Below are 12,626 nucleotides of genomic sequence, written 5' to 3'. Positions count from 1 at the left end.
TTTTAGTTTTTTAATATTTTTATAAAATGAGACATAAATAATTAAAATTTTTTGGAATGAAAATTTAAACTTTAATAATATTTTTTTTTAAATATTTTAATTTAATTTTTTAAAATTTAAATTTATTTATTAATTTTTATATTTATTTTAAATTAAATATAATACTGATAATACATAACTCAATCTTATATATTTTATACTAAATATAATACAAAATTTAATTTAACCTCTATTTTTTAATTTTTATCCTTTAATTTTTTTTTAGTTCCAATTTCTCTTTCACGAAATCTAAGATTTTAGACAATAAATAATAAATTCTCATGGTATTAAAAAAATAATAAACTACCATTTTTATCTATAAAAGCTAAACGTTCAATTATCTATTCATAAAAGACGAAAATTACCATTTATATTTATAAAAAATGACTTTTGCAAGAAAAATTACCCAAACCTTAAAAAATTAAATAAAATTTTTTAAACTACCCTTCTCTCCACCACTATTATCATAATCTCTTCCCTTTTTTTCTCTCTCTCTCTCTCAATGTTCTTAGCTACTCCAATCCCAAATTCTGCCACCACTTTCTTTCTTAACTACCAAGCACCATCACTGCTGCCATTACCATCACCACCACAGCTATCACCACCCTTCCTCCTCCCTCTACCTCTTCCACTCTGATCTCAACCGCAGACTCCGCTTCTCCTTCACCTTCCACCTCTTCCAAAACTCCAACCTCGCCGTCTCCTCCCCTACCAGCTTTGAAAGGAGTTGGAAGAGCTTGAAGAAAATCATTAACCAGCAAAGACCAAGTCATTGCAAACTTCAAGCAATTGGTGCAAGAAAAAAATCCATCATCCTTCTTATCCACCTCATCACCATTCACATTCACATTCACATTCACATTCACATTTACATTACCACTCATTGAGTTCTGTGAGAAAATACCCAAAAAAGCCTTCAAGGGAACCTTGATTGACAACCCCCTCTTCTTCTTTATATTGCAGATATGAAATTCACCACCTTATTTCACCTGGACAATCAAACAAATACCTTTCATACTCTTATTCTTGTGCCTTGACAGGAAGCAGTGCTCAAGATCCTTTGCAGCTTTTCGAATATCCACTTTTAAAAGGGACAGTGATTCCTTCACAACCTGAATGGAATTGAAGAAGGACTCAACTGGGTCGTTCCAGACACCATTTTTTGATAAATCCTTGAAAAAGTCGCAGCCCTTGAGTGTGTGTGCAAATTCGAATCCGGTTCTCTAGAACTCGATCCGAATCGTCGAATGGTAAAAGTAAAGATGCATAATACAGAAGTCTCTTTACGCGCTCTATGGAATCCGTTAGGGTGTTGAATTCCGAGGCCAAACAGTTAAGCTTGATAGTGATAGAAGAAAGAAAAGATGATTATGCTGGTGATGGTGGTATTGGTGATGTTGAATCGCGACTGACACCAATGGAAGAGTGTACGGTAAAGGGGTTAGGGTGACGGTTGAGAAGGAGGGTGAGGCAGTGGTACTGAATGGCGATGTAGTCGATATTGGGATCGGATCGCTGAGAACATATAGAGAGAGGGGGGTTGGATAATTTTACTTGCAAAAATTATTTTTTATGGGTATAAATGGTAATTTTTGTCTTTTATAAATAAATATATCAAAATTTTTAATTTTTATGGATAGAAATTGTAGTTTACTAAAAAAAAATCAACATTTATGTTTCCCTTTCTATTATTTTTTTAGTTACCTATATGACAATGATCTTATATAAAATATTTCTTCCTTTAAAAAAATTCCAAATAGATAAATTGTTTTAAAATTTTTATCAATAAAATCCATGCATGATTTGTTGCCATTTTTCATTTGTTTATTTTTTCAAAAGTTAGAAGAAGCTTTATTTATTGAACTCCATAAAGGGATATTCCTTACACACGGATAGCATCCCTCGTAATGAGGGAAAGAATCCCTTCTTCGTAAATAAGTACATCTTGGAGGGTATTTCGGTAACTTAGTTCCCACCAAACACAAGCTTTCACTTTATATCAAAACCAGAAGATGTAAACCGTTAAACCTACATCGATGACCATCCAACGGTCCATATTTCGATTTTGACCAAGGTACAAATTTTGAAGCTGGAATGATTGGGGTTTGATCGAGGTTTGACCGTAGAAAATTCAAAAAATTAATAAAAAAAAAAATTCTTTTTTCATTAACAAAACACAAAAGGCTCACCTGCGAAGCTCTCTGTCTGTACCTAAAAGGAGAGAGAGAGAGAGAGAGAATCTAGAGAGAGAAAATCTAGTAAGAAAGGAAGAGAGAGAGAGAGAGAAACGAAGGGAGGGAGATTCATAAGATTGTGTTGTGTTGGTGTTGTTTTGTGATTTGGTTTGTTACATTTTCTGTTGTTTCATTTTCCTAGCTTCTCTCAATTTTTTTAATTAAATATTTCAGTTATTTTGTTTGGTTTTGGGAGATTTGGGATTATTGGAACTTAGGGTAAGAAAGGGGGAGAGAGAAAGTTTGAGATTTCTCTCCCTCTTCCTTCTCTTTGTTTGGTTGTATAATTATAATTTTCTCTTTTTCTTTGGGGAAAAAGTTTCTATTTTTTTTCCTGAGGGGTTTGATTTGAGGGATTTATTAGGGTTTGGATTTGTTTTGGTGTTGTGTGGGATTGGAATAAAAATCTGCAACCATGAATATGATGAGAAGGTTGAAGAGCATTGCTTCTGGCAGGACATCCATTTCTTCAGATCCTGTAAGATACACATTTCTATTTTAAATCCCACAAATTTTTATGTTGTTGAGAATCTAGTGGTGTTTTCTCTTCTATTTAGTTTTTAATTACATTATCTGGGATATTTTTTGTTTCATTTTATTTGTGAAATTTAGTTATCGTGTTAATCATTTTCAGCTCCCCTTTGATAATTTATGCTCATATGCATTTCTTACAATTTTCCCATCTTCTCTGGTTATTGAGGATTGTGAATTTGTGATAATTGTTTCTGAGACATAGGTGGTTTATTCTCAAGCTTTATTTATTTATTTATTTTGTGGTCTTGATCTGATATGAACACAACTTTGTTGTCTATGTAACCACCTATTCAATGAAGTCCTCTCATTTTCTGAATTGATGATAACAGAAGCTTTGTGTATGTTTGGCATGGTTAAGTTGTTGGAAGTGTAATTTTGCAGAGATTTTGTGATGTTGAAGTCTTTTATTCTGATTTCTAAGCAAAAATAATGTGTTTTGGCTTTTAAGGCAATAGATTGGTAGCTTTGTTAACATCAAAAGATACTTTTGCTTTAAACCTATTAGTTACATTGCATTGTTTATGGAATGTTGTGCTCTCAAATTAATTGTGACGAGGGCGACGAATTGTGAACTTTGATAAGTGATTGGTTATTGAAACTTATTTTTCCCATGAGACACCTTGGTAAAGCTCCATGTTGAGGTTTCTATAAGGTTCAAATTCGTTCATTTCAGGGAGGTGATTCTAGCACGAAAAGAGCTAAGTTTGATCAGGAAACCACAGGGAAAGTCAATGATGAATCGATTACCATAGACAAAGGCGGCCAAGATCAGGAAGATTTTGTAGATGCACAAATGGGGGATGCTGTTGGCACATCAGATGTATCTTCGGTAGCTAAAAATGAAAAGTCGGGTTTTGATCAACTTCCAAAAGAATTGCATGATATGAAAATTGCTGATGAGAAAAGGAAAAAGAACAATGAGAAGGTATTGTTATCATTTCCTCTTCTTCTTTAGTTAAATTTGATCCATGTTTTGGTCGTTGCTGTGATACTTTACAAATGTTAGATTTTCATATTCATTGCAAATAGCTTGCATTCTTTTTAACGTTTCATGAACCGAGTTCCATCTTAGTGACTTCAGTGATATATTTGCTATGTGCAGGATGTAGAAGCAACTGTAGTGAGTGGTAATGGAACAGAAACAGGTCAAATAATTACAACTGCTATTGGTGGCCGAGATGGACAACCAAAGCAGGTGATTACTTTATTCTTGTTGCAGCTAAATGAGATCATTTATTTTAAATCGGCTAATTTAATTTGCATGTCTATATGCAAATATATAATAATGCAACTGATACAGCTTATTAATGGCTTATGCAAAATATAGTACTTTTATTAACTCATTTCTTTTGGCTCAGACAATATCGTACATGGCTGAACGCGTGGTTGGAACTGGTTCTTTTGGAGTTGTTTTTCAGGTATTCATCTCTTTGTTGCTGTTTTTTACAAAATTGTGGTTGCCCTCTACTTTACCATTCTAGCATTGTTAATTACTCGTTAGCTTATGAACAATACTTCCTTTATGTTGTAGGCTAAGTGCCTCGAGACTGGTGAACCGGTTGCCATAAAGAAGGTTTTGCAAGACAAGAGATATAAGAATAGGGAACTTCAGGTTATGCGCATGCTTGAGCATCCTAATGTTGTGCGACTAAAGCACTGTTTCTTTTCAACTACGGATAAGGATGAGTTGTACCTCAACCTGGTTTTGGAGTATGTTCCTGAAACTGTTTACAAGGTTTCAAAGCAGTTTATTAGGATGCACCAATATATGCCTATCATTAATGTGCAACTTTATACATATCAGGTAAGTGTTAAAATTATGAGATGATTGATGTATATGTATTATTATCTTGTATTGATTATTCATGGATGCGCCTCTCTTGTAGATATGCCGTGCATTGAATTATTTACATGAAGTCATTGGCGTCTGTCATCGTGACATCAAGCCCCAGAATTTATTGGTAAGATTTTGTCTTTTAATTTCTGTTTATTTGGTCCTTTTTAAGTTTCCATAATGTCAACAACTTTGGTTTCACGAAAAACACTATTGGGTTGAGACTGCTTAGAACTTGTTTCTATAGTATAAATGCATTTTGGACTGACATCAATTATTATGTATATTATAGGTCAATCCTCAGACCCATGAGTTGAAGATATGCGATTTTGGTAGTGCAAAGATGTTGGTATGTTCCTTTTGCTTGTGAATTTTTTATTACCTTACGACAACACGGACGTTAGCTTATGAAATATTGCATGTTTTAGGTGCCTGGTGAACCCAACATATCATACATATGCTCGAGGTATTATAGGGCTCCAGAACTTATATTTGGGGCAACTGAATACACAACTGCTATTGATATGTGGTCTGTCGGTTGTGTTTTGGCTGAGCTCCTTCTAGGACAGGTGAGCATATGTGCAAGACTTTTTTTCTCGTTTTTATAAGAATAACATCGACCTATATAACCAGAAAGAACATTCAATTAGCTTAGTTTAAGTTCTATGAACTTGTAATATGGAAACTTATCCACATTTCATTGTCGCAGCCATTATTTCCAGGAGAGAGTGGGGTTGATCAGTTAGTAGAGATCATTAAGGTACAACTTCTTGTCTTCTTTTGTTATCTTCCATCTCCTTTTGCTTTATAACCTTTACCGTACAAGTTTGATTCTTTTTCTTTTCCCAATCTGTTCTCTTGTTATGTATTACAGATCTTGGGAACACCTACCAGAGAAGAAATAAGGTGCATGAATCCCAACTACAATGAATTCAAGTTTCCTCAGATTAAAGCGCACCCGTGGCACAAGGTTAGTGGTTCTTTCCTCTGCGTGTCTCCTTGTTACTTCCTTTGTTTCAAAATAAACGACGGACAAATTGGTACATACGAAAAAATGTATCACGAAGTAAATTGCATCCCTGATGCACTAATTTGTTTAGGTATTGATTTGTCCAAAGTGGCATTTTTATTAAACCAGAGGGGGTATATATATAAACGATAAATGATATATGCTTCAAGTTGTATCTTACCCAATTAATAACTACAGGTTTTCAACAAGAAACTGCCACCTGAAGCAGTGGATCTTGTGTCAAGGCTACTTCAATATTCACCAAATCTACGTTGCACTGCGGTAAGAAACTTATTTTGATTTGGAAATTTTACCTTTTTTTCCTAGATTGCATATTCAGTAACCTTAGTTTTATAACTATCTCTATTTCAAAATAAAAGTCGCTCTTACTGAATTAATACATGGAACAATGTTAATGCACGAGTTTTCAATGAACATGCATACTACCAAAGAGGGAAACCATTCTTGCATGTGATATTATTTATTTGTGTTGCAAATTGTTCTTATATTCTGCCATCAGCTAAGTTGCATAAGAGTTAGGGAAATAATTATTTGTTGTTTCCAGTTGGCTGCATGTGCACACCCATTCTTCGATGATCTACGGGACCCGAATACATGCCTGCCAAATGGGCGACCGCTGCCGCCGTTGTTCAATTTCACTGAAGCAGGTAAGATTTTATGGTCAGGTCAACATCTGTGTATTATTATTTTATTTGTTCATCGCGGATGCTTAGTTAGGAAGTAAACAATGCAGAACTGGCAAATGCACCTGATGAGTTGCGTCAACGTCTCATTCCCGAGCATGCGAGGAGTTCGAGCTGATTATAGCCTGTGACGAAACAGAAAAAATCCGTAGGGCATTGTAAATGGCGGCTTTTTGGATGAGAATAGAGGAAATTACCTTCACCAGCAATGTTTGCACACCACAACTCTCTAATTCTGTTGATGAGCCTGCTCAAAATGTGACCATGCAAACTTGATACGAAAACCCCTAACATTGTAGCAATCTCTTCTATCAAGGAACATGAAACATGAATGCAGGTGAATATACCAAAAGGATGAGAAAAGTGCCAGTTCATAATGGTGTTGCAATCATTTTTAGTAGTTTATATGTGTTTTTGGTGTAAGCCACATCCTGTGGAAGTTGTTGTGTTCTCTCTTACTATCTTGTAATCATGATGTTACCATATAGTTCACCTAAATATGATTGTTTTATTTCTTAATTGGAACCAAGTTGGAAGAACCTTAAGTTGAGTAGGTACCTTTTTTATGCTTAATATTATATCTACCAATATTCTTTTTTTAAATGGAAAATGGTCAATAATTCTTTTTGAAGTGATGTTTTATTGCAAGTTAGGTTAGAATTTATGAAAAACTTTAGCATTGTATATTAAAGCCATTCAATTATTAACTTGGAATGTAAGAGATGGAAATGGAAGAATAATTATAGCTAATAAAAATACATATCCGATGCCTTGAGTGTAAGATGGGTAAAGGTTAGTGCTTGATTTAGACTTTAATAAATGTTCTTACCGTGTGATGAGGAAAATCTTTAGTCTCACTTGATTAATTCTTTATATTCATATTTTAATATTAATATATGCAATTAATCTCTCTTCAATTGCATCAGTACTTATACATTAGTGCACAGTGACTTAAATTTTGTTATAATTAAAGAACCCAAAAGGGAAACGAGAAGAAAAAGCAGACACGAATATTAAGAAATTAAAATAAAATTATAAAAAGAGAGGAGCTCAGTCGAACTTCTAATCATCGAATAGATGAGATGTGAAGGACCCTCCATCACAAGTTCTTGTCGTCATGGCTCCAAATGCACCAGCCGGGAATCGAACCCGGGTCTGTACCGTGGCAGGGTACTATTCTACCACTAGACCACTGGTGCTTGATGTTTATTGTTCTATTATTCTTTTAATCTGTTCAACTTAAGAATCAAATAATGACATTTTCTTTTAAAAATATTATTGAGTAAAATAATTAGAATGGTTCTTAACATTTCATTCTTGTAGTCATATTAGTGAGACTGGAAACTGTTATAACCTAGAAAAAAGCTCACAAATGAACAAAAATAATGGAGTGTATAGGCAAAAAATGAGCGTATAACGAACATGATTGATGTTCAAGAATTTAAAAGACTAATTTGATTGAACGGTAATTTAAGAGGACCAACTTGATTAATAAATAAAATTTCAGAAGTATTCACAAATTTACTCAAAGATTATTAGAGGATCACACATAAGCAGTGAGTAACTAATGAATTAATGATAGATGGTGAGAAGAAAGATAACGTATATTATGTTACAAAATTTATATTTTATAATATTTAGTCGGTGATGAAGAGAGATTTTTACTGTTGGACAATGGAATATTGCATAGACAAAACAATATTCAAATTCTCAACATTTATTTAAGCGGACAAATTAACTAACTAATAAACTAACCCCACTTGATTTATTACAGTACATATTTTACAGGGACAAATATTAGAATGGATCCTAGATTATACTAAATCAACTCTCTTTACTACTATTTGGAGTTTTTTTTTTTGGACTTAGAGTTTAATTTAATTATGCATTTTTTGCTTATTGTTAAATGTAATTATTTAAGTTAGCAACCTAGTAAATTTCAAAATTATGACTCCTTGCTATAAATAATGAATTAGTCTCATTTGTCCAACAACGGTCTATGAAAACAAAACCAACAATCCTCAGCAGATGCCAACTTCCAACAACTCTCGTAATGGTTTAAGGTAGGAGCAGCATAAATTGAATTGTCCACATCTACCATATGCTTACATGTGTAGCCAACCTTAACTAATGTATAAATACATGTGCAAGTATCAAGAAAAGTCCCACTTTGAAAAAGTTGTCATACAAGAAATTAAAGTATAAAATTAAAAAAACAAGGAGCTCAGATGCACTTGTTATTCTATCCCAAGGATCAGATTTGTGATGGACCCACCATTCACAAGTAAATTTCATCACTGCTCCAAGAAGACTTGCACCAGCCGGGAATCGAACCCGGGTCTGTACCGTGGCAGGGTACTATTCTACCACTAGACCACTGGTGCTTTGTTGATTGATTTTGTGAGTATATATATATATATAAAACAAAAGACAAAATATATATTCAAAAGTTCAATCAATTTAAAAATAATTGAGTTATATTATTTTAATAAATATATAACAAATATTAAATAAACACCAACAATACAAATATAAACTCGTATAAATCCAACGTTACATAAGACAAAGAAACTCATATTCTAAGACTTTCTTCTTTTAACAATCAAATAAAGCCCTTCTTATTGAAGGGGATGGGTTGCGGATTAGGATTTTATAGGTTAAGTTTTTACAAACGATCTAAAAAAATCATAATGCTTTGTTCATTCATTGCAAGAAGGTTGGGGAAGATAAGAAGGGTTTGCAGCCTTTTAGATCCCAAGCAGCTTGGATGACTCATCCCTTTTTTAGGAATGTAGTTGATACAACTTAGAGTAAAGGAGCTCCAGACATAGTCAAGAGTTTGCTAGAGGTTCAGAAAGATGCAATCATCTTCAATAAAGATATTTTTGAAAATATTTTTGTCAAGAAGAGGTAATTGGAGAGGCAATTAAATGATGTTCAGCTTTCTCTGAAGAGTGCTGAAGATCCGTAGTTAAGGATTAAAGAACAAGGCTTGCATGAGGAACTGAATAATATCCTTCTTCAAGAAGAGCTTTTGTGGTATCAAAAGTCAAGAGAATAGTGGGTTCAATGTGGTGACATAAATATTAATTTTTTTCACCTGCAAACGGTTATCAGGCGAAAGATGAATAAGATTCATGGGTTATTTTTAGAAAAGACGAGACTTAGTCTACGGATACGCAGGTTAAGGGTTAAAGAACAAGGCTTGTATGAGAAATTGAATATATGCTTCTTCAAGAAGAGCTTTTGTGGTATCAGAAATCTAGAGAACAGTGGATTCGATGTGGTGATATAAATACTAAATTTTTTTCACCTGCAAACGATTATCAGGCGAAAGAGGAATAAGATTCATGGGTTGTTTTTAGAAGATGGGACTTGGTCTATAGATACGCAGGTACTGGAGTCGGAAACAAATTCTTTCTTTCAGAAACTGTTTTCTTCAAGGGAAGATATTGATCTGGATGCTATGGGACTTTCCATGTCCTTTTCTCAGTGATGAGGCCTGCCAATGACTAATTGAACCAGTGACACTTGAAGAAGTGAAACCATGAATTCCTTTAACACTTCAGGGCAAGATGGTTTTCATGCTCTGTTTTATAAAGAGTTTTGAAATTCTCTTAGTTATGACATGTGAAGGTTAGTTAAACAAGCCTTTGATGGGGAGACTATAAATGCGACTATCTTTGATACTTTCATTGTTCTGGTACCCAAAGTAGAAGCTCCCTCGTCTTTAAAAGTGTTTTGTCCTATTAGTTTATGTAATATTTATAAAATCATTACGAAAGTTCTTGTAAATAGGTTCAGACCTTTCCTCGTGGAGATTATTACTCCCTTCAGGGTGGTTTTATTCCAAGGAGAAGAACCACAAAGAACATTATTATTGCTCAGAAAATTATGCACTTCATGAGGAATACAAAGTCTAAAAAGGAAACTATGGCGTTCAAAATTGACCTAAAAAAAGCTTATAATAGGGTAGACTGGAGATTTTTTGAAGCTTCTCTGGTAAGATTTGGATTTTCGAAGGCTACTATTAATCTTATCATGGCTTGTGTGACATCTTTTTCTTTGGTTATCTTGTGGAATGAGAATAGACTTCCAAATTTCAACCCCAAGAGAGATTTGAGGCAAGGAGATCCCATGTCTCCTTATTTTTTTGTGCTTTGTATGGAGATCCTTGCCTGTCTTATTTCTCATAGAGTGTCGCAAGGTTCATGAATTTTGGTATCAATTTAAAGACATGGACCAAGAATTTCTCATTTGATGTTTACTAATAATCTGCTATTATTCTGTAAGGCTACGAAAGCTTAGGTGGTAAAGGTCATGAAGATTCTGGATTTATTCTCAAAAGCATCAGGATTGAAGGTGAATTTTAATACATCTAAGGCTTAGTATTCGAAGAATGTTTCTGCAAGAAGGAAAGTAGTTCTCTCAGGGGTGTTTAGCATTAGGTTTTGTCAAGATTTGGGTAGATTCCTGGAGTTAATATTGGGCATGATAGGGCTTCTAGGAGGATGACTCGGGAAGTTATTGAAAAAATTCAAAGGAAGCTTGCCAGCTCGAAGGGGTGTTTACTAAATAAGGCGAGAAGGCTTTGCTTGGTTAAATCGGTTATGACTTTTATCCCAGTTTACAACACGCAAATTTCTCTTATTCTCCTAAGTATGCTAATAAGATCGACTCCTTGATGAAGCAGTTCCTGTGGAAATCAGGCCAGGCTAATGGGAGAGGTTTGCCCTTAGTTAAGTGGGATGTAGCAATAACTCCTAAAAGGATAGAAGGTTTAGGTATTAGAGATACTCAATGTGCAAACATGGCACTTCTTGGCAAGCTAGTTCGGGATTGTCTCATTAATAGCAACAAGTTGTAGGTGAAGATTATGAAGTATAAATATCTCAAGAATCTGAGCTATCTAGGCAACTATCGCAGACATCACTCTTCGGCTACTTGGAAGAACATTGTTAAAGCTTATGCTTCAGTTCTGGGAGGGTTTCGATGGAATGTCAGAGATGTACGTCAATCAGTGTGGTATGATGAGTGAACTCCATTCAGAAGGCTTTGCGATCTTGCTTCTTACGTGCATATTTCTGAGTCAGACTTGGTAGTGGCTGATTTGTGGAGGGATGGTTCTTGGGTAGTGGATAGACTTACAACGCCTATTCTGCTTGAGACCAAGCAGTTTATTAGCTGCCTGCGTTATCCGAGTAGTGCCAATTTGAAAACTAGGTGGAGTTGGGAGCCTGTGACAACAAATGGATATAGTGCTCGAGAAGGTTACAAATGGTTATTAAAGAATAAATTGAACTGGAATGTTAATGGCAACTGGAATTAGTTGTGGCATTCGATTGTCCTGGAAAAGATCAAACTAACTATGTGGCTTGGTGTTCATAATGCTCTCCCAACTGAGAATTTTCGTTTCAGGTGTCATTTAGCTAGTTCAGATCAGTGCCCGAGATGCAATGAGGCACTGAAAAAAAATTGTTCATTGTCTTAGAGACTATGAGAAATCCAAAGCTATTTGGCATATGTTGAACCCTCTAATTATTGACTCAGTTGAAGGTACTACTCTCGAAGATTGGTTTCAGAAAAACATGACTGGTAATGAGGCACTTTTTGGGTCGGTGCTTTGGTGGGTGTGGAGACATATGTGTAATGATATTCTGAATGATAGAAACCAATGGACTGACCACAAGGTAGTTGCTCTTGCTATAATAACCGCCTCTAATATAAAATTAAATATGAGTAGAAGCTCTTCGTTCAGAACGTTCAAGAATCGGCTATGCTGAGAACCACGAGTCGAAAATAGTTTTAAAGTTAATTGTGATGCAACTTTGTTTCCTGATTTGAACTTGGGTGATTTTGGTTGCCTTATTAGAAATTCTAATGGTGGTTGGATTTTAGGTTGTTTTGAAAGCTCTTTCCCCTGATCTATTGTCAGATGTGAACTCTTTGCAGTTTGGAGGGATCTTGTTTTAGCTTGGGACTGCGGTTTGAGAGATATTGTGTGTGAAACAGATTGCCTTAAAATTTTTTATTTTTTGCATGATTCTGTTGAAGGGTATCCGTTTGAAGTTGTTAATCTTGTGCGCAAGATTTAGGAGCTTCGATCAAGACTTTGGTTTGTTCAAATTGAGTGGGTAGCCCGAAAATAAAACAAAGCTGCGAATTGAATGACTAGATATGGAGCAAGGAGTAATCCTAATAATATTATTTGGTCTGAATCTTGTGATGATCTTAATCAACAAGTCATATGTTCTGATTTAGGATAGATATCT

The 12,626-nt window shown here is 34.6% G+C and overlaps 1 protein-coding gene and 2 non-coding genes across 3 annotated transcripts; 1 reads left to right on the top strand and 2 right to left on the bottom strand.

Moving 5' to 3' along the window:
• LOC107624861 (shaggy-related protein kinase theta) lies at window positions 2,220-6,952 on the top strand. Its single transcript, XM_016327332.2, has 13 exons — window positions 2,220-2,751; window positions 3,481-3,732; window positions 3,910-4,002; window positions 4,166-4,225; window positions 4,339-4,611; window positions 4,694-4,768; window positions 4,934-4,990; window positions 5,070-5,210; window positions 5,351-5,401; window positions 5,516-5,611; window positions 5,849-5,932; window positions 6,216-6,318; window positions 6,405-6,952. Exons 1-13 carry the CDS (start codon window positions 2,689-2,691, stop codon window positions 6,470-6,472), a joined length of 1,416 nt encoding a protein of 471 aa, XP_016182818.1. The 5' UTR covers window positions 2,220-2,688; the 3' UTR covers window positions 6,473-6,952.
• On the bottom strand, window positions 7,483-7,553 carry TRNAG-GCC. The gene has a single exon. It is a non-coding gene; the product is annotated as a tRNA-Gly (tRNA).
• TRNAG-GCC lies at window positions 8,668-8,738 on the bottom strand. The gene has a single exon. It is a non-coding gene; the product is annotated as a tRNA-Gly (tRNA).

The sequence above is a fragment of the Arachis ipaensis genome, chromosome B02 (assembly GCF_000816755.2).
Source record: "Arachis ipaensis cultivar K30076 chromosome B02, Araip1.1, whole genome shotgun sequence".
In the NCBI taxonomy this organism is placed as follows: Eukaryota; Viridiplantae; Streptophyta; class Magnoliopsida; order Fabales; family Fabaceae; genus Arachis; species Arachis ipaensis.
This window is presented reverse-complemented; position numbering and strand designations above follow the sequence as displayed.

What these genes read in the sequence shown, in the direction of transcription:
- LOC107624861 (XM_016327332.2), top strand. Translation starts at nt 2,689, where the DNA reads ATGAATATGATGAGAAGGTTGAAGAGCATTGCTTCTGGCAGGACATCC. An exon ending in TTGGTAGTGCAAAGATGTTG is followed by an intron (nt 4,991 to 5,069) that starts GTATGTTCCTTT and finishes TGCATGTTTTAG; the next exon opens with GTGCCTGGTGAACCCAACAT. An exon ending in GTTCAATTTCACTGAAGCAG is followed by an intron (nt 6,319 to 6,404) that starts GTAAGATTTTAT and finishes TAAACAATGCAG; the next exon opens with AACTGGCAAATGCACCTGAT.